The sequence below is a fragment of the Salmo salar genome, chromosome 09 (assembly GCF_965601325.2).
Source record: "Salmo salar chromosome 09, fSalSal1, whole genome shotgun sequence".
NCBI classification, from domain to species: Eukaryota; Metazoa; Chordata; class Actinopteri; order Salmoniformes; family Salmonidae; genus Salmo; species Salmo salar.
This window is the reverse complement of record NC_138299.1, coordinates 142,433,155-142,455,469: the sequence shown is the minus strand read 5'-3', so window position 1 is coordinate 142,455,469 and position 22,315 is coordinate 142,433,155. Positions and strand designations below refer to the sequence as shown.

Below are 22,315 nucleotides of genomic sequence, written 5' to 3'. Positions count from 1 at the left end.
TGTTGACGTGGTGTGGTTCTTGTAGTGCTGTCCATGACCTGTCTGCTAACTGTGCTGTCGCATGTTGTGTCTGTTAGGGGGAGAGTGGAGACTGAAGTATGAGAGGGCCATCAGAGAGACAGAGTTCACCAAGAAGAGGTTACAGCAGGAGTTTATTGACAAGCTGGAGGTGGAGCAGCAGAACAAACGGCAGCTGGAGAGGAGGGTAAGGCAGCGTCGGACACACACTTCTAACTCAACCTCACACTGCTTACACACACTTGCATGTTGGGATTTACACCTACCTCATCTAGCCACACACACACACACACACACACACACACACACACACACACACACACACACACACACACACACACACACACACACACACGCTCACAGGCAAAGAAACTTAGCTCATATCCTTCCTTCCTTCTGTCCAGAAGCAGTTTACTAGTGTTTTCGGTGGGTCTCTGTCCCTCCTTTTCTCTCTCCTTTCCTCATTGCTGGGCAAGTGTCTGTCTGTCACTGTCTTTGTCTATCTCTGTCTGCCGTTTATTTTTCTCTCTGTCTTTTTCTCAGCCCCTTGCTCTGTTTTTGACACCTCCTCTGAGCTTTCTCATAAAACGTCAAATAAAGCTTTACACTCCCTGAGCGCTCACTCAGTGAGACATAAAAGGAGCAGTGAAGCAATAACTAGTCTTTTCTTTCTCTTTCTGTGCGTCTCACCTGGTCGGCCACTCAGACAGACAGCTTGACAGAAGCTAACGGAATCTTTGACCTCTTTCATGCCTCTGCTTATTTTGAAAAAAATATTTTAAATGTTACACATCTCTCTCTTTATCTCCTTCCCTCTCTCCTCCTCCAGCTAAGTGACCTCCAGGCAGACAGTGAGGAGGGGCAGCGTACGGCCCAGCAGCTGAAGAAGAAGTGCCAGAGATTGACGGCTGAGCTACAGGACACCAAGCTACACCTGGAGGGCCAGCAGAGCCGCAACCACGACCTGGAGAAGAAACAGAGGAAGTGAGTTCAGTTCATACCGCACACCCTCTGTAGGCCGACAAAGACGTTTATCCCATCTGTAACTCTGTGTTGCTTGTGTCACACTGCTTTGCTCTATCTTGGCCAGGTCGCAGTTGTAAATGTGAACTTGTTCTCAACTGGCCTACCTGGTTAAATAAAGGTGAAATAAAAAAATAAAACAATACCAACCTTAAAGATAGAGGACTCCCGTACTCAAAAGCCCATTTTAGCATGGGCAGCGTCATTGAGGACTTTCACCATTTTGAAGTAGTCAACTAGGTGGGACTTCCTATGGGTTAAGAAAGGATCACTTAATTCCATTCGGGTCACCAGGAGGGATCAGCCAATGAATTATACTCGTGAGAAAACATTCCATAACTGCAGGAGGCAGTAAATCGGCAACCTTGGCTTTATACCTGTTCAAACAACACTCTAGGTGGCAGTATGCACCCTTTTAGTTTGTTTACCAACTCATAGAAGTAGTAGAAGAAAAAAATGGAGTACTTCAAAATGGAGAGGGCCTCAATGGCGCTGCCTGTGCTCTCCTAGATGCCACAATGGGACAGATACATTTATGCGATGTCTAACTAAGTCTTTGATACAGACACACACACATACACAGAGAGGTGTGCGCCACACACACACACACACACACACACACACACACACACACACACACACACACACACACACACACACTCATACAGTATGTTCAGATCTGCAACAACAACCTGATACTACTCATACTGTCGCCCTCACTGTGACGTGAAGAAGAAACAGAGCTCACTACCTTAGATCTTCACTGTAACTTCAAATATTTTAAGTCCTGGATAAAACACCACATTACTCTCTCAATTTCTCTCCCCCCCCTCTCTCGCTCTCAATCTCTCTCCCCCCTCTCTCTCTCTCAATTCAATTTCAATTTAAGGGGCTTTATTGGCATGGGAAACATATGTTTACATTGCCCAAGCAAGTGAAATAGATAATAAACAATACACATTTACAGTAAACATTACACTCACAAAAGTTCCAAAAGAATAAAGACATTTCAATGTCATATTGTGTTGTAATGATGTGCAAGTAGTACAAAAGGGAAAATAAATAAACATAAATATAGGTTCAAATTAAATTTTATTTGTCACATACACATGGTTAGCAGATGTTAATGCGAGTGTAGCGAAATGCTTGTGCTTTTAGTTCCGACCATGCAGTAATATCTAACAAGTAATCTAACAATTTCACAACTACCTTATACACACAAGTGTAAAGGAATGAATAAGAATATGTACATCAAAATATATGAATGAGTGATGGCCGAACGGCATAGGCAAGATGCAGTAGATGCTATAGAGTACAGTATATACATATGAGATGAGTAATGTAGGGTATGTAAACATTATATAAAGTGGCATTGTTTAAAGTGGCTAGTGATACATTTATTACATCAATGTTTCCATTATTAAAGTGGCTAGAGTTGAGTCAATATGTTGGCAGCAGCCACTCAATGTTAGTGGTGACTGTTTAACAATCGGATGGCCTTGAGATAGAAGCTGTTTTTCAGTCTCTCGGTCCCAGCTTTGATGCACCTGTACTGACCTCGCCTTCTGGATGATAGCGGGGTGAACAGGCAGTGGCTCGGGTGGTTGTTGTCCTTGATGATCTTTTTGGCCTTCCTGTGACATCGGGTGGTGTAGGTGTCCTGGAGGGCAGGTAGTTTTCCCCCGGTGATGCGTTGTGCAGATCACACCACCCTTTGGAGAGCCTTGCGGTTGTGGGCGGAGCAGTTGCTGTACCAGGCGGTGATACATTCAGACAGGATGCTCTCGATTTTGCATCTGTAAAAGTGTGTGAGTGTTTTTGGTGACAAGCCAAATTTCTTCAGCCTCCTGAGGTTGAAGAGGCGCTGCTGCGCCTTCTTCACCACGCTGTCTGTGTGGGTGGACCATTTCAGTTTGTCCGTGATGTGTACGCCGAGGAACTTAAAACTTCCCACCTTCTCCACTACTGTCCCATCGATGTGGATAGGGTGCTGCTCCCTCTGCTGTTTCCTGAAGTCCACGATCATCTCCTTTGTTTTGTTGACATTGAGTGTGAGGTTATTTTCCTGACACCACACTCCGAGGGCCCTCACCACCTCCTTGTAGGCCGTCTCGTCGTTGTTGGTAATCAAGGCTACCAGGTAATCAAGCCTACTGTAGTGTCGTCTGCAAACTTGATGATTGAGTTGGAGGCGTGCATTTCCACGCAGTCGTGGGTGAACAGGGAATACAGGAGAGGGCTGAGAACGCACCCTTGTGGGGCCCCAGGGTTGAGGATCAGCGGGGTGGAGATGTTGTTTCCTACCCTCACCACCTGGGGGCGGCCCGTCAGGAAGTCCAGGACCCAGTTTCACAGGGCAGGGTTGAGACCCAGGGTCTCAAGCTTAATGACGAGTTTGGAGGGTACTATGGTGTTAAATGCTGAGCAGTAGTCGATGAACAGCATTCTTATATAGGTATTCCTCTTGTCCAGATGGGTTAGGGCAGTGTGCAGTGTGATTGCTTCGTCTGTGGACCTATTGGGGCGGTAAGCAAATTGGAATGGGTCTAGGGTGTCAGGTAGGGTGGAGGTGATATGGTCCTTGACTAGTCTCTCAAAGAACTTCATGATGACGGAACTGAGTGCTACGGGGCGGTAGTCGTTTAGCTCAGTTACTTTAGCTTTCTTGGGAACAGGAACAATGGTGGCCCTCTTGAAGCATGTGGGAACAGCAGACTGGGATAAGGATTGATTGAATATGTCTGTAAACACACCAGCCAGCTGGTCTGCACATGCTCTGAGGACGCGGCTGGGGATGCCGTCTGGACCTGCAACCTTGCGAGGGTTAACACATTTTAAATGTTTTACTCACGTTGGCTGCAGTGAAGGAGAGCCCGCAGGTTTTGGTAGCGGGCCGTGTCAGTGGCACTGTATTGTCCTCAAAGCGAGCAAAGAAGTTCTTTAATTTGTCTGGGAGCAAGACATCGTGGTCCGCGACGGGGCTGGTTTTTCTTTTGTAGTCCGTGATTGACTGTAGACCCTGCCACATACCTCTCGTGTCTGAGCCGTTGAATTGCGACTCTACTTTGTGTCTATACTGACGCTTAGCTTGTTTGATTGCCTATCGGACGGAATAGCTGCACTGTTTGTATTCGGTCATGTTTCCGGTCACCTTGCCCTGATTAAAAGCAGTGGTTCGCACTTTCAGTTTTGTGCGAATGCTGCCATCAATCCACGGTTTCTGGTTGGGGAATGTTTTAATAGATGCTGTGGGTACAACATCACCGATGCACTTGCTAATAAACTCGCTCACCGAATCAGCGTATTCATCAATGTTGTTGTTCGACGCTATGCGGAACATATCCCAGTCCACATGATCGAAGCAAACTTGAAGCGTGGAATCCGATTGGTCGGACCAGCGTTGAACAGACCTGAGCACGGGTGCTTCCTGTTTTAGTTTCTGTCTATAGGCTGGGAGCAACAAAATGGAGTCGTGGTCAGCTTTTCCGAAAGGGGGGCGGGGAAGGGCTTTATATGCGTCGCGGAAGTTAGAATAACAATGATCCAGGGTTTTGCCAGCCCGGATCGCGCAATCGATATACTGATAAAATGTGTGTGTGTATATATATATATATATATATATATATATACGACTGTGATTATGATCGAAGAGAATTCTCTTGGTAGATAATGCGGTCGGCATTTAATTGTAAGGAATTCTAGGTCAGGTGAACAAAAGGACTTGAGTTCCTGTATGTTGTTATAATCACACCACGTCTCGTTAATCATAAGGCATACACCCCCGCCCTTCTTCTTACCAGAGAGATGCTTCTTTCTGTTGGCGCGATGCATGAAGAAACCAGGCGGCTGTACCGACTCTGATAGCGTGTCTCTGTATTTACAATGGTGTTTGTTCTTCACTGGTTGCCCTTTTCTGTGGCAACAGGTCACAAATCTTGCTGCTGTGATGGCACACTGTGGAATTTCACCCAATATATATGGGAGTTTATCAAAATTGGATTTGTTTTCAAATTCTTTGTGGGTCTGTGTGATCTGAGGTAAATATGTGTCTCTAATATGGTCATATATTTGGCAGGAGGTTAGAACTGCAGCTCAGTTTCCATCTCGTTTTGTGGACAGTGTGCACATAGCCTGTCTTCTCTTGAGAGCCAGGTCGGCCTTTCTCAATAGCAAGGCTATGCTCACTGAGTCTGTACAAACAATAAAAAAATGAACAGTTAATATTACAACAACACAAGTTTCAGAGGAACAGAGACATTTCAAATGTCCAAGATTTCCTTAATTTTGGGTCAGTCATAGTGGTCAGGTATTCTGCCACTGTGTACTCTCTGTTTAGGGCCAAATAGCATTCTAGTTTGCTCAGTTTTTTTGTTAATTCTTTCCAGTGTGTCAAGTAATTATCTTTTTGTTTCTCATGATTTGGTTATGTCTAATTGTTGCGTCTAATTCAAAAAATCAAAAGAAATCAGCCAAGACCACAATGACCATTGTTATGTTTGGAGGAAAAAGGGGGATGCTTGCAAGCTGAAGAACACCATCCCAACCGTGAAGCACAGGGGTGGCAGCATCATGTTGTGAGAGTGCTTTGCTGCAGGAGGGTCTGGTGCACTTCACAAAATAGATGGCATCATAAGGATGTGTGTGCGAGCAAGGAGGCCTAGAAACCTGACTCAGTTACACCAGCTCTGTCAGGAGGAATGGGCCAGAATTCACCCAACTTATTGTGGGAAGCTTGTGGAAGGCTACCCGAAACGTTTGACTCAAGTTAAACAATTTAAAGGCAATGCTACCAAATACTAATTGAGTGTATGTAAACTTCTGACCCACTGGGAATGTGATGAAATAAATAAAATTTGAAATACTATAAAATTCTCTCTACTATTATTCTGACATTTCACATTCTTAAAATAAAGTGGTGATCCTAACTGACCTAAGACAGGGAATTTTTACTAGGATTAAATGTCAGGAATTGTGAAAAACTGAGTTTAAATGTATTTGGCTAAGGTGTATGTAAACTTCTGACTTCAATTGTAGGTATCACACATGAGGAAATTTTTCTCAGTTGAGATCATTTCCTTATTCATTTCTAGCCAGATGTAAAATGTTCCTGTTTTGACTAATGTAATAGGTCTGTTCTATACCAAATTAGCATATCCCCTGAGTCTCTTCCCTGTTTCACACCTGGTAGTTTCACACCTACCAGCTCTCTGTAACCCAGAGGACAACCAGTGGGTCCGTCTCCTTTATAGCATGTTTCTTATAGGATGACAATGTCTGTATTTCAAATGTCTTTGATAAAGTCTGGGTTCCTGCTCTTTAGGCCAAAGGCAGAGCTCTCTCAGATCTTTCTATCTCTCGCTTTCCCCCTTCTCTCTTTCTCTCTCTTTCTCTCTCTCTCTCAAACTCCCCCTCTCTCTCTCTGTGGTAATGGTTACTGAGTGATATCATGTCTCAGCAGAGTAGGAGATATATAATACAGAATTCATCTAGGAGATCAGTAAAGGCTATGTAGTGTCACACAGTAAGAAAACTTACTGGGATGCTGCAACCACACTGCAAATGTTTGGTGTGCGTGTGTACACACACTTGGCCTCCAGCCTACTGAACAGAGACTTTTCCACCATGGACGTCTCCTGGAACTCTGGGGGGGGGGAGAAACACACACACACACACCCTCTGTGTGGTCTCTAAGCTTAGCTGTGCTTGTTAAAGGCCCCTGCTGTCTAAGCCTCTTTAGTTCACTAAGTAAACAGGACAACAAACACTCCCCCCGTGCCTATCACCGTTATGGGGAGTGTGTGTGTGTGTGTCTGTGCACATATACTGTACCAGTATGTTTTATGTCGATAGGGGACTCACGGCAGGGTGTGTGTCTAGCCAGGCAAGGCATTAACGTGTGTGTGTGTGTGTGTGTGTGTGTGTGTGTGTGTGTGTGTGTGTGTGTGTGTGTGTGTGTGTGTGTGTGTGTGTGTGTGTGTGTGTGTGGTGTGTGTGTGTGTGTGTGTGTGTGTCAGGTTTGACTCGGAGCAGAACCTGTCTCAGGATGAGGTCCAGAGGGAGAAGAATCTTAGAGAGAAGCTGAGCAGAGAGAAGGACATGCTGACTGGAGAAGTGTTCAGCCTGCGACAGCAACTGGAGGTACTGTACAAACACCAACACTACTGGCCTACCACATCTGTGTGTGTGTGCCAAAAATGGGTTCAAATAGTATTTGTAATCTTTCAAGTACTTTGAGTGTTTGAATCTTCCTGGAGTGTCAGGTGGCTGGGGTTGGCCTTTCCATTGGCTCCATGGCAAGCTCAATCAAGCACAGCTATTTGAATGAAAACAAATCATTTTTGAATGTGTGTATCCCCCTATAGGACCTGGAGATGTGTGTCTTAGGGTGTTTTCACATATAGACCTCTTTTAAAATAACTGATCTCAGTCCTCTTTAAAGTCAACTCTGGGGTAAAATAACTCAGTTCCCTTGTGTTATCGGACAGCTAGAGAACAACTTAACTTTTGGAAGCTAATCTTTTGTTAACAGATGAGACCTAATAATTGTAATCAGAAGATACTAATAACACGTAAATATTATTGGTAACAGAATACATAGCAGAATAATAACTGCAGATTAAATAATGCTATAATTGAAAATTGTACACCCCATGTAGGCTACTTTGAGAGCTACAATAGATTGTGTGCCCTATGTTGTGATTCTCACACTATTCAAACCCCCAATCAATAAACAGCTGATGAAGATCTCTTAGCCTATAGATCACATATTGCAAACAAATAATCTGAACTAAAAACTACACACATATTTTTGAATTTCAGTGCATCCTTGATAATTGCTAATCAATATACCTATCCAGAAAAAGCACTTGTTTTTTCTCAGAATCAGCACATTATCAACTTCTGTCACGGGTGTCGAAGGGTTGAGACCAAAACGCAGCGGGTATATGTACACTCATCTTCTTTTATTAGGACAAAGAAGGGAAACCAAAACAAACACGTATACAAAAACACAACGACGGTAAACAGTCCTGTAAGGCATAACGCTAAACACGGAAATAACCTCCCACAAAGTGACAGGTGAAAACAGGCTCCCTAAGTATGACTCTCAATCAGCAACAACGATGTACAGCTGTTCCTGATTGAGAGTCATACCAGGCCAACACAGAAATACAAACACAAGAACATACCCAACACCCCGGAACACATAAATCAAATACCCCTGTACAATACACACACACCCCGAACCACCTAAATCAACTACCCCCTCTACATCGACACTTACACCAATAAACCCCAGAAACACTCTACACAAAATATCCCTCTATCTAAACACATACACAAAACCATGAAAACAAATACCCTCTGCCACGTCCTGACCAAACTACAATAACAAATAGACCCCTTTACTGGTCAGGACGTGACAACTTCTCTGTTGTGGCAGCAATGTGTGAGGGTTTATGGCAGGGGAAACAGTGTTACAGTAGTCTAGTGTGAGGGTTTATGGTAGGGGAAACGGTGTTACAGTAGTCTAGTGTGAGGGTTTATGGCAGGGGAAACAGTGTTACAGTAGTCTAGTGTGAGGGTTTATGGTAGGGGAAACGGTGTTACAGTAGTCTAGTGTGAGGGTTTATGGCAGGGGAAACAGTGTTACAGTAGTCTAGTGTGAGGGTTTATGGCAGGGGAAACGGTGTTACAGTAGTCTAGTGTGAGGGTTTATGGCAGGGGAAACGGTGTTACAGTAGTCTAGTGTGAGGGTTTATGGCAGGGGAAACGGTGTTACAGTAGTCTAGTGTGAGGGGTTATGGCAGGGGAAACGGTGTTACAGTAGTCTAGTGTGAGGGTTTATGGTAGGGGAAACGGTGTTACAGTAGTCTAGTGTGAGGGTTTATGGCAGGGGAAACGGTGTTACAGTAGTCTAGTGTGAGGGTTTATGGCAGGGGAAACGGTGTTACAGTAGTCTAGTGTGAGGGTTTATGGCAGGGGAAACGGTGTTACAGTAGTCTAGTGTGAGGGTTTATGGCAGGGTAAACGGTGTTACAGTCGTCTAGTGTGAGGGTTTATGGTAGGGGAAACGGTGTTACAGTAGTCTAGTGTGAGGGTTTATGGCAGGGGAAACGGTGTTACAGTAGTCTAGTGTGAGGGTTTATGGCAGGGAAACGGTGTTACAGTCGTCTAGTGTGAGGGTTTATGGCAGGGGAAACGGTGTTACTGTAGTCTAGTGTGAGGGTTTATGGCAGGGGAAACGGTGTTACAGTAGTCTAGTGTGAGGGTTTATGGCAGGGGAAACGGTGTTACAGTAGTCTAGTGTGAGGGTTTATGGTAGGGGAAACGGTGTTACAGTAGTCTAGTGTGAGGGTTTATGGCAGGGGAAACGGTGTTACAGTCGTCTAGTGTGAGGGTTTATGGTAGGGGAAACGGTGTTACAGTAGTCTAGTGTGAGGGTTTATGGCAGGGGAAACGGTGTTACAGTAGTCTAGTGTGAGGGTTTATGGCAGGGGAAACGGTGTTACAGTAGTCTAGTGTGAGGGGTTATGGCAGGGGAAACGGTGTTACAGTAGTCTAGTGTGAGGGTTTATGGTAGGGGAAACGGTGTTACAGTAGTCTAGTGTGAGGGTTTATGGCAGGGGAAACGGTGTTACAGTAGTCTAGTGTGAGGGTTTATGGCAGGGGAAACGGTGTTACAGTAGTCTAGTGTGAGGGTTTATGGCAGGGGAAACGGTGTTACAGTAGTCTAGTGTGTGGCGCGGGAATAACGACAAGCGAACCTGAGGAGCTTTGGGTTCACATTGCCCTACAACCAGAACCAGACCTCTCCAGATGGTCTGTTGGCTTCAGGGGCTCTTTTGAGGGGTCTGAGTTCCTTTGGAGTGTTCACACTGCACACAAAATTAAGTAAACCGCACCGACTTCACAATAATTGTGTGAAAACACCCGTAATGTGTGTCTCCTCTCTCCCTAAAGGACAAGGACCTGGAGATGTATCTCCTCTCTCCCTAAAGGACAAGGAGCTGGAGATGTATCTCCTCTCTCCCTAAAGGACAAGGACCTGGAGATGTATCTCCTCTCTCCCTATAGGACAAGGACCTGGAGATGTATCTCCTCTCTCCCTATAGGACAAGGACCTGGAGATGTATCTCCTCTCTCCCTATAGGACAAGGACCTGGAGATGCATCTCCTCTTTCCCTATAGGACAAGGACCTGGAGATGTATCTCCTCTCTCCCTATAGGACAAGGATCTGGAGATGTATCTCCTCTCTCCCTATAGGACAAGGACCTGGAGATGTATCTCCTCTCTCCCTTTAGGACAAGGATCTGGAGATGTATGTCCTCTCTCCCTATAGGACAAGGACCTGGAGATGTATCTCCTCTCTCTCTATAGGACAAGGACCTGGAGATGTATCTCCTCTCTCCCTATAGGACAAGGACCTGGAGATGTATCTCCTCTCTCCCTATAGGACAAGGATCTGGAGATGTGTGTTTTAATGTGTTTCCTCTCTTCCTATAGGACAAGGACCTGGAGATGTGTGTTTTAATGTGTTTCCTCTCTTCCTGTAGGACAAGGACCTGGAGATGTATCTCCTCTCTCCCTATAGGACAAGGACCTGGAGATGTGTGTTTTAATGTGTTTCCTCTCTTCCTGTAGGACAAGGATCTGGAGATGTGTGTTTTAATGTGTTTCCTCTCTTCCTGTAGGACAAGGACCTGGAGATGTGTGCACAGAATGTGAAGTTAGAACAGCTGGAGGCGGAGCTGTTGGACCTGTCGTCCCAGGAGACCAAGGACGAGGCATCACTGTCCAAGGTGAAGAAGACGATGCGTGACCTGGAGGCCAAGGTCAAAGACCAGGAAGAGGAGCTGGATGAACAGGCCGGAACTATACAGATGCTGGAGCAGGTATAGAGTAGAGGTCGACCGATTTATGATTTTTCGATGCCGATTATTGGAGGGCCCAAAAAACCCCGCTGCCGATAAATCGGCCGTTTTTTCATTTTTTTAAAATGTATTTGTAATAATGACAATTACAACAATACTGAATGAACACTTATTTTAACTTAATATAATACATAAATACTATCAATTTAGCCTCAAATAAATAAACATTTTCAACTTGGTTTAAATAATGCAAAAACAAAGTGTTGGAGAAGAAAGTAAAAGTGCAATATGTGCCATGTAAAAAAGCTAACTTTAAGTTCCTTGCTCAGAACATGAGAACATATGAAAGCTGGTGGTTCCTTTTAACTTGAGTCTTCAATATTCCTAGGTAAGAAGTTTTAGGTTGTAGTTATTATAGGAATTATAGGACTATTTCTCTCTATACGATTTGTATTTCATATACCTTTGACTATTGGATGTTCTTATAGGCACTTTAGTATTGCCAGTGCAACAGTATAGCTTCCGTCCCTCTCCTCGCTCCTACCTGGGCTCGAACCAGGAACACATCGACAACAGCCCCCCTCGAAGCAGCGTTACCCATGCAGAGCAAGGGGAAAAACTACTCCAAGTCTCAGAGCGAGTGGCGTTTGAAACGCTATTAGCGCGCACCCGGCTAACTAGCTAGCCATTTCACATCGGTTACACCAGCCTAATCTTGGGAGTTGATAGGCTTGAAGTCATAAACAGCGCAATGCTTGAAGAATTGCGAAGGGCTGCTGGCAAAACGCACGAAAGTGCTGTTTGAATGAATGCTTACGAGCCTGCTGGTGCCTACCACCGCTCAGTCAGACTGCTCTATCAAATATCAAATCATAGACTTAATTATAATATAATAAACACACAGAAATACGAGCCTTAGGTCATTAATATGGTCGAATCCGGAAACTATCATCTCGAAAACAAAACGTTTATTTTTTCAGTGAAATACGGAACCGTTCCGTATTTTATCTAACGGGTGGCATCCCTAAGTCTAAATATTCCTGTTACATTGCACAACCTTCAATGTTATGTCATAATTACATAAAATTCTGGCAAATTAGTTCACAACGAGCCAGGCGGCCCAAACTGTTGCATATACCCTGACTCTGCGTGCAATGAACGCAAGAGAACTGACACAATTTTACCTGGTAAATATTGCCTGCTAACCTGGATTTCTTTTAGCTAAATATGCAGGTTTAAAAATATATACTTCTGTGTATTGATTTTAAGAAAGGCATTGATGTTTATGGTTAGGTACAGTCGTGCAACGATTGTGCTTTTTTTCGCAAATGCGCTTTTGTTAAATCATCCCCCGTTTGGCGAAGTTGGCTGTCTTTGTTAGGAAGAAATAGTATTCACACAGTTCGCAACGAGCCAGGTGGCCCAAACTGCTGCATATACCCTGACTCTGTTGCAGAGGTGACACATTTTCCCTAGTTAAAATAAATTCATGTTAGCAGGCAATATTAACGAAATATGCAGGTTTAAAAATATATACTTGTGTATTGATTTTAAGAAAGACATTGATGTTTAGGGTTAGGTACACGTTGGAGCAACGACAGTCCTTTTTCGCGAATGCGCACCGCATCGATTATATGCAACGCAGGACACGTTAGATAAACTAGTAATATCATCAACCATGTGTAGTTAACTAGTGATTATGATTGATTGATTGTTTTTTATAAGATAAGTTTAATGCTTGCTAGCAACTTACCTTGGCTTCTTACTGCATTCGCGTAACAGGCAGGCTCCTCGTGGAGTGCAATGTAAAGCAGGTGGTTAGAGCGTTGGACTAGTTAACCGTAAGGTTGCAAGATTGAATCCTCAAGCTGACAAGGTAAAAATCAGTCGTTCTGCCCCTGAACAAAGCAGTTAACCCACCGTTCCTTGGCCGTCATTGAAAATAAGAATGTGTTCTTAACTGACTTGCCTAGTTAAAAAATATTATTAAAAAAAAAAATATATATATATATATATATATATATATATATATATATAAAAAATTGGCAAATCGGTGGCCAAAATACCGATTGATACGAAAACTTGAAATCGGCCCTAATTAATCGGCCATTCCGATTAATTGGTCGACCTCTAGTATAGAGTTAGAGACACACGCTTGTATACACACATGCAAACGTGCACACACAGAAGCACACAGAGACTCACACTAGAACGCACATGCAGATGTGCGTGCGCGCACACAAACATACACACACACTCCATTGAGTATGACACTCTTACTCTGTCTTTGTGTTGTGCAGGCTAAGCTGCGTCTGGAGATGGAGACAGAGAGACTGCGCCAGACACACTCCAAGGAGATTGAGAGTAAAGACGAGGAGGTGGAGGAGATCAGACAGTCCTGCAGTAAGAAGGTACAGCACACACCGGAAACGTTACATGACTCTAAAGGCAAATGATTCGTTGTGAAAATGTGTTACTATAATTGCCACAAATAGCTGGTTTCGTCACCAAAGCACAAACATAGACCATGACTCAGTTTTATTATGTAAACATGTCTCTTTCAGTTGGATCACAATTTGTAGGTCACATATAGTGTGTTCCTGTGTTTTCAGCTGAAGCAGATAGAAGTCCAGCTGGAGGAGGAGTATGATGACAAACAGAAGGTTCTACGTGAGAGGAGAGAACTGGAGACCAAGCTGCTGTCTGCCCAGGACCAGGTACTGACAGACACCTCACTACCAGCCCACCGTCAACTCTACAGGCTTTCCCAGACTAGTTATATGTCCAGTGGCTGTCAATCTTCCTACTGGATAGTTTCAGATTATGCAGGCTTTTGTTGATACTGTGTTTAGTGTGTGTTGTAATGTGTTGAGCTGGTCGTAATCTGGTTGTGTTGCTGCTCTCCCCAGGTGAAACCCAGAGACGTGGAGACGGAGAAGAGGCTGAAGAAGGATCTGAAGCGCACCAAGGCCCTGCTGGCTGATGCCCAGATCATGCTGGACCACATGAAGAACAACGCCCCAAGCAAGAGAGAGATCGCCCAGCTCAAAAACCAGGTAGGTTGTACCCCTAGCACACTTGTCCAGTTCCTACACCTGCGTGACACACCACAGAGATACTGGGAAAGTCAAGAAACATCAGAATACAATTTCTATAGAATTTCGACCTTTCTCTCGCTTTCTCTTTCTCACTCTCTCTCTCTCCCCCTGTCTCAGCTGGAGGAGTCAGAGTTCACCTGTGCGGCAGCAGTGAAGGCCCGTAAATCTATGGAGGTGGAGATTGAGGACTTGCATGTGCAGATGGACGACATCTCCAAAGCCAAACAGGCTGTGAGTACAGTACACCATTCCTTCCTACCTCTAACCTATTCCATACACCCTATGACCTCTAACCTATTCCATACACCCTATGACCTCTAACCTAGGCCAGCACTTTTACTCGCCACCATTTATGTTCATCTGTGAAAGCATTTAGAATGGCAGGTGTGCTCCTAAGGACAGCAAGTGGAAGGGTTTTCAGCGGTTGAATGAAATGTATTCCGAGCGTGCGAGGTGTTGGGGGGAGGGGTGATGAGGCGGGGAGAAGGGGGTGGTGGGTGCTATGGGATTATTTAAGATACTCTTTGAAGAGGTACGGTTTCAGATGTTTTCGGAAGATGGGCAGGGTCTCTGCTGTCCTAAGCTGGTTCCACCATTGGGGTGCCAGGACAGAGAAGAGCTTGGACTGGGCTGAACGGGAGGGCCAAGAGACCAGAGGTGGCAGAACGGAGTACTCGGGTTAGGGTATAGGGTTTGAGCATAGTCTGAAGGGGGGAGGGGCAGTTCCTCTTGCTGCTCCGTAGGCAAGTACCATGGTCTAGTAGTGGATGCAAGCTTAGACTGGAAGCCAGTGGAGTGTGCGGAGGAGTGGGTGACATGAAAGAACTTGGGAAGGTTGAACAACAGGCGGGCTGCAGCGTTCTGGATAAGTTGCAGAGGTTTGATGTTAAAAGCGGGGAGCCCAGCCAACAGTGAGTTGCAGTAGTCCAGACAGGAGAGGACAAGTGCCTGGATTAGGACCTGCACCACTTCCTGTTTGAGGTAGAGTCGTACTCTACGGATGTTGGGGAGCATAAACCTGCAGGAGCGAGTCACTGCTGTGATGTTTGCAGAGAATGACAGGGTGTTGTCCAGGGTCACACCAATATCCTTTGCACTCTGGGAGGGGGACACCGTGGAGCTGTCAACCGTAATGGAAAGGTCTTCGAGCAGGCAGGCCTTCCCCGGGTGTCAGAAGGGGGGAAAGAGAAAAGTAGTTGAGTGTCATCTACATAGCAATGATAAGCGAGAACATGTGAGTATATGACGGAGCCGAGTGACATTGGGCCCAATACCAACTTATGCCTTTCCTACGCACACCTTTCTTACACACTTCTCACACCTTCCTACACACCTTTTTCAACAAAGACGCAGGTGTTCTCCTAAGGACACTAGGACAATACCTTTAGATCTGGAGCTCTGCCAACGTCATCAATTAGATGGACAAGGCAGCTCTAAAGGACAAAGAAACACTTGAGTAGAAGACAAAATGTCACCACATTTCAAGAACTCTATCACCGTGAACTACCTTTTAATCAGGACAACACCATCTGTGTGGGCTCTAAGGGGAGTCATGGCAACAACCCAACAGCCATCTCTGTTTCCTCTCTTTCTTCTTTTCTCCTTCTCTTACCTCTCGCCTCTTTTCTCCTTCTCTTACCTTTCCTCTTTTCTCCTTCTCTTACCTTTCCTCTTTTCTCCTCTTACCTCTCTCCTCTTTTCTCCTTCTCTTACCTCTCTCCTCTTTTCTCTTACCTCCCTCCTCTTTTTTCTTTCTCTTACCTCTCTCCTTCTCTTTTCTCTTTCTCTTACCTCTCTCCTTCTCTTTTCCTTCTCTTACCTCCTTCGTTTTTCCTTCTCTTACCTCCTTCTTTTTTCCTTCTCTTACCTCCTTCTTTTTTCCTTCTCTTACCTCCTTCTTTTTTCCTTCTCTTACCTCTCTCCTCTTTTCTCCTTCTCTTACCTCTCTCCTCTTTTCTCCTTCTCTTACCTCTCTCCTCTTTTCTCCTTCTCTTACCTCTCTCCTCTTTTCTCCTTCTCTTACCTCTCTCCTCTTTTCTCCTTCTGTTACCTCTCTCCTCTTTTCCTTCTCTTACCTCCTTCGTTTTTCCTTCTCTTACCTCTCTCCTCTTTTCTCCTTCTCTTACCTCTCTCCTCTTTTCTCCTTCTCTTACCTCTCTCCTCTTTTCTCCTTCTCTTACCTCTCTCCTCTTTTCTCCTTCTCTTACCTCTCTCTTTTCTCCTTCTGTTACCTCTCTCCTTCTCTTTTCCTTCTCTTACCTCCTTCTTTTTTACTTCTCTTACATCTCTCCTCTTTTTTCCTTCTCTTACCTCTCTCCTCTTTTCTCCTTCTCTTACCTCTCTCCTCTTTTCTCCTTCTCTTACCTCTCTCCTCTTTTCTCCTTCTCTTACCTCTCTCCTCTTTTCTCCTTCTCTTACCTCTTTCTCTTTTCCTTCTCTTACCTCTCTCCTCTTTTCTCCTTCTCTTACCTCTCTCCTCTTTTCTCCTTCTCTTACCTCTCTCCTTTTTTCTCCTTCTCTTACCTCTCTCCTTATTTTGTTCCTCTCCCCCTGTCTTTTCTCATCCCCCTCTCATTTTATACCTTTCTCTCGCTCTCGTTCTCTCTTTCTCCCTCCTCATCCTCACCTTTCTCTTGATGTGACATCCACCTCTCTCGGCGGTGAAACTGGCATTATGATGGAATGTTTCCGGGAACATTTCTAATTTGAACAAGACGTATCACCTTGAAATCCATTACAGTTTAATACAGCTGTCATTGGGTGAATATTATCTCGGCAGCGAGAGGGAATGGTAATTGAGTTCACACCGCAGCAGGTCAGGAACAATAGAAACTGGGTGAGGTGGATGGAGGAATGGATGGATAGATGTTTTCCAGGTTGCAGCACATATTCACACACACTGATTTCATCAGTCTAAATGTGCATTTTCTTGGCATGATTGTCAATGTTTTTTTGTTTTTTTAAATTCTGGCATTGAAGTACAGCAGGAACAATCAAGTCTATATTGGGGTTGATGTTTACTTAACCTGCACATATTTTTGGGCAATGAGGGCATTTATTTGGTTTAACATAGGAAACAATCATTGAATGGGTATCTCCTTATTAAAATAGCAACCATGTCATTAATACCAGTATGAAATCTTGCAATTTCTTTCCAAGGATTTCTGTTGGTTCTATTTTGGTGAAATTCATCAGATGTGGTCCATTATCCATTCTCCCGGTCTGTTTTTCCCTCCATGTGAATAAGATGGATGTCACTGTGCCAGCGTGCTTTACAAGTCTTCTCATCTCTCAGCTATGTACTAATGGATTCATTATCCTTTTCTGATATCCACATTATTCATCATTTATTAATACATCCGCGACTGTCCCCAGTCCGTCTCATCTCCCTGCTGCCCCTCTCTGCATTGTTGAAGTAATTATAGAAATAGGATTACGCCTCTGACGTTTCCACAGAAGTCAGTTAGGAACACCCTGCTAGCATTAGGTATTAGTCGCTAACATTTACCATTCGGCCATCAGATTTACCATCAATGCTCCTTATAGGACACATCACTGCATTCTATACTCACGCTGAGAGGAAGACAACCAAAGCTTTAGTTTCTAGACTATCATTTTACAGATGTATGTTGAAAACATTTTTGGGAGATGTGATGGATCATTCAATATTCCCTCTCTTTTGTTGTTTAGTGAAGTCATCCCATGTCAAGAGTCGACTCATTTAATTAAAGTTCATCCCATGTGAAGAGTCAACTCATTTAATTAAAGTTCATCCCATGTCAAGAGTCGACTCATTTAATTAAAGTTCATCCCATGTGAAGAGTCAACTCATTTAATTAAAGTTCATCCCATGTCAAGAGTCGACTCATTTAATTAAAGTTCATCCCATGTCAAGAGTCAACTCATTTAATTAAAGTTCATCCCATGTCAAGAGTCAACTCATTTAATTAAAGTTCATCCCATGTCAAGAGTCAACTCATTTAATTAAAGTTCATCCCATGTCAAGAGTCGACTCATTTAATTAAAGTTCATCCCATGTCAAGAGTCAACTCATTTAATTAAAGTTCATCCCATGTCAAGAGTCAACTCATTTAATTAAAGTTCATCCCATGTGAAGAGTCAACTCATTTAATTAAAGTTCTATTCGTAACTAAATGTTTTTTTTTACATTTCTATTGGAAGGGTTTAATCATTTGCAATTATGTGTACTTATGAGATAAAATGTTTGTTTCTGTCTCCATATGATATGGTAAATCATTTTATAAAACCCTCTTTTTTAAAATCTTTATTTAACTAGGCAAGTCAGTTAATGAGAACAAATTCTTATTTTCAATGACGGCCTAGGAACAGTGGGTTAACTGCCTTGTTCAGGGGCTGAACAGATTTTTACCTTGTCAGCTCAGGGATTTGATCTTACAACCTTTCAGTTACTAGTCCAACGCTCTAACCACTAGGCTACCAGCCGCCTCACTGGGCTACCTACCGCCTCTTAGGCCTCACTCCCCCCTATCTGAGATATCTACTGCGGCCCTCATCCTCCACATATAACACCCGTTCTGCCAGTCACAATCTGTTGAAGGTCCCCAAAGCACACACATCCCTGGGTCGCTCGTCTTTTCAGTTCGCTGCAGCTAGCGACTGGAACGAGCTGCAAAAACCACTCAAACTGGACTGTTTTATCTCAATCTCTTCATTCAAAGACTCAATCATGGACACTCTTACTGACAGTTGTGGCTGCTTCACGTGATGTATTGTTGTCGCTACCTTCTTGCCCTTTGTGCTGTTGTCTGTGCCCAATAATGTTTGTACCATGTTTTGTGCTGCTACCATGTTGTGTTGCTACCATGTTGTGTTGCTACCATGTTGTTTTTATGTTGTGCTGCTACCATGTTGTGTTGCTACCATATTGTTTTTATGTTGTGCTGCTACCATGTTGTTTTTATGTTGTGCTGCTACCATGTTGTGTTGCTACCATGTTGTTTTTATGTTGTGCTGCTACCATGTTGTTTTTATGTTGTGCTGCTACCATGTTGTGTTGCTACCATGTTGTTTTTATGTTGTGTTGCTACCATGCTGTGTTGTCATGTGTTGCTACCATGCTATGTTGTCTTAGGTCTCTCTTTATGTTGTGGTGTCTCTCTTGTTGTGATGTTTGTTTTGTCCTATATTTATATTTTATATGTTTTTTTTATTTTTAATACCAGGCCCCATCCCCACAGGAGGCGTTTTGCCTTTTGGTAGGCCGTCATTGTGAATAAGAGTTTGTTCTTAACTGATTTGCCTAGTTAAATAAAGGTTCAATAAAAATAAAATAAATACATCATATAACATTATTACACCACTACATATATACAATACAAGATGTTTAATACCACCATAGAACAATATCACAATGTGTGCGTATGCATGTGTCTGTACCTTTGTGTGTGTCTCTTCACAGTGCCTGTTGTTCCATAAGGTGTATTTTTACCTGTTTTTTAAATCTGATTCTACTGCTTGCATCAGTTACCTGATGTGGAATAGAGTTCCATGTAGTCATGGCTCTATGTAGTACTGTGTTTCTCCCATAGTCTGTTCTGGACTTGGGGACTGTGAAGAGACCTCTGGTGGCATGTCTTGTGGGGTATGCATGGGTGTCCATTCAGCTTGTCAACACCTCTTACAAAAACAAGTAGTGATGAAGTCAATCTCTCTTCCACTTTGAGCCATGCGAGGTTGATATGCATGTCATTACATGCTCTCTGTGTACGTTTAAGGGCCAGCCGTGCTGTCCTGTTCTGAACCAACTGCAATATTCCTAAGTCCCTCTTTGTGGCACCTGACTACACGACTGAACAGTAGTCCAGGTGCGACAAAACCAGGGCCTGTAGGACCTGCCTTGTTGATAGTGTTGTTAAGAAGGCTTTATTATGGACAGACTTCTCCCCATTTTAGCTACTGTTGTATCAATATGTTTTGACCATGACAGTTTACAATCCAGGGTTACTCCAAGCAGTTAGTCACCTCAACTTGCTCAATTTCCACATTATTCATTATGAGATGTAGTTGAGGTTTAAGATTTAAGTGAATGATTTGTCCCAAATACAATGCTTTTAGTTTTGGAAATATGTAGGACTAACTTATTCCTTGCTACCCATTCCGAATCTTACTGCAGCTCTTTGTTAAGTGTTGCAGGCATTTCAGTTGCTGTAGACAAGTACATTAGAGTGTCTAGTTTGAGAAACAGACGCCTCACAAGTCCTTCATTAAATAGTACCCGCAAAACATCAGTCTCAATATCAACAGTGAAGAGGCAACTCTGGGATGATGGCCTTCTAGGCAGAGTTCCTCTGTCCAGTGTCTGTGTTCTATTGCCCATCTTAATCTTTTATTTTTATTGGCCAGTCTGAGATATGGCTTCTTCTTTGCAACTCTGCCTAGAAGGCCAGCATCCCGGAGTCGCCTCTTCACTGTTGACGTTGAGGCTGGTATTGTGCTTCTTTAATCAGCATAACAGTTTTCAGCTGTGCTAACATAATTGCAAAAGGGTTTTCTAATGATCAATTAGCCTTTTAAAATGATAAACTTGGATTAGCTAACACAACGTGCCATTGGAACACAGGAGTGATGGTTGCTGATAATTGGCCTCTGTACGCCTATGTAGATATTACATAAAAAATCTGCCGTTTCCAGCTGCAATAGTCATTTACAACATTAAAAATGTCTACACTGTATTTCTGATCAATTTGATGTTGTTTTAATGGACAGAAAATGTGCTTTTCTTTCAAAAACAAGGACATTTCTAAGTGACCCCAAACTTTTGAACGGTAGTGTACACAGCCACACTGGCTTTACTCAATGTTTGTTCTCTCTCTGTGTCTCTGTCTCTTGCTCTCTCTCACTGTCTCTGTCGCTTTCTCTCTGTGTGTCTCTCTCTCTCTCTGTATATCCCTTTGTGTCTCTCTGTATCTCTCTCTCTCTGTATCTCTCTGCGTCTCTCTCTCTCTCTCTCAGCTGGAAGAGCAGTTGAGCAGGCTGTTGAGGGAGAAGAATGATCTGCAGTCTCGTATGGAGGAGGACCAGGAGGATATGAACGAGCTCATGAAGAAGCACAAGTCAGCTGTCGTCCAGGTAACAGACACAATGCAAGGGTCATTCTGGTCATTCTGCATTATTTGAATGGTGTAAATAGTATTTGGCATCAGTTTAGTGCTCTCCATTAGTGTTAGTGTATCTGTGTAGAGCAGTTTGCTATCAAGAGGAGATGAAAAGTGAGCTCTGTCTGTCTGACACTGATGGAAATATGAGTGATCTGCTTTTACTAGCTGCAAATGAATGTATCCCGTCTAAAGTGAGACAGCTGTTCCCCTGGGCTCGCTATGCGGAGCGCTTCACGTAGCAGAAAAAAGCACTAATCTCTAATATTTCATTTCACACAGGTCACATTGAAATGAGATGTGTTGTCTCCCCTCCCTACTCTTGCTTTTAAAAATATGTCGCTGTGACATGGTCCCATCAACATGTTTGTTTATGGTTGTTTATCAATCTGTTTTCTAGCTGTGTAGACCAAATGGGGATGAATATATTATGTTGTACTGTGCTACTTAAAGTAAACATGATGCAATACACTGTAGAGATAAGTTGGTGTTAAACCTATCAGACTGACCAGTAGCTTGTTTGTGTGTGTGTAGTCGACCCAGAACCTAGCCCAGATCTCTGACCTACAAGCCCAGCTGGAGGAGGCCCTCAAGCAGAAGCAGGATGTCCAGGAGAAGGTACAGTTGACTGGGACACAGTTGTTTAGCCGGGAGGGTATAGGGATAGACAGTGCTATCCTAATGCAGCACTTTGTCTGCACTTAGAACAACATAATGGGACTCATTGAGCAGGACTAGCTAGCTGACATAAGTCATCTGCCTCATGGAATTTAAAGTCCTCCACCCCTATTTCCTCTCTTTGCATGGTAGTCCTTACAAATGATTTACATGGGATAATCAATGTGTCTTTTTAGAGATATGTCTTTCAGAATATATAAAATTGTCAACTCTGTTTGGCAGTTGAAGATAGAGAACGTCTGTCTGACTGTTGTCTGTCACGGTACCCAGTCAGGCTGTGACATTTGGCTTTAGTAGTCCCCAGCTTTAACAGTCGTAGTGATTTCATTGTGGAACCGTGTTGTGTGGTCACAGTCTGTGTGCCTTTTCTTATCAAATCAAGGTGACCCTGCAGGGGATCAAGCCTGTAATACTTTTACCTCTCTCTCTCTGATGCCCCATAATCCCACCCAGACATGGGACATTTGTGTTGTAGCGTGACACTCACAT

At 43.7% G+C, this 22,315-nt stretch overlaps 1 protein-coding gene and 1 long non-coding RNA gene across 10 annotated transcripts in view; both read left to right on the top strand.

Annotated features, from left to right (window-relative positions):
• LOC106613097 (unconventional myosin-XVIIIa) overlaps positions 1-22,315 on the top strand; it is a 187,497-nt gene that overhangs the window by 142,230 nt on the left and 22,952 nt on the right. For all 9 annotated transcript variants that reach the window (XM_082956390.1, XM_082956389.1, XM_082956388.1 and 6 more), the window contains 10 exons: positions 78-205; positions 848-1,002; positions 7,056-7,179; positions 10,735-10,935; positions 13,215-13,325; positions 13,527-13,631; positions 13,824-13,970; positions 14,130-14,243; positions 21,006-21,122; positions 21,683-21,766. In XM_082956390.1, coding sequence (XP_082812516.1) covers positions 78-205; positions 848-1,002; positions 7,056-7,179; positions 10,735-10,935; positions 13,215-13,325; positions 13,527-13,631; positions 13,824-13,970; positions 14,130-14,243; positions 21,006-21,122; positions 21,683-21,766 — 1,286 coding nt within the window. The remainder of the gene's footprint in view (positions 1-77; positions 206-847; positions 1,003-7,055; positions 7,180-10,734; positions 10,936-13,214; positions 13,326-13,526; positions 13,632-13,823; positions 13,971-14,129; positions 14,244-21,005; positions 21,123-21,682; positions 21,767-22,315) is intronic.
• LOC145858089 (uncharacterized) lies at positions 11,414-12,933 on the top strand. Its single transcript, XR_014378910.1, has 2 exons — positions 11,414-12,207; positions 12,494-12,933. It is a non-coding gene; the product is annotated as an uncharacterized LOC145858089 (long non-coding RNA).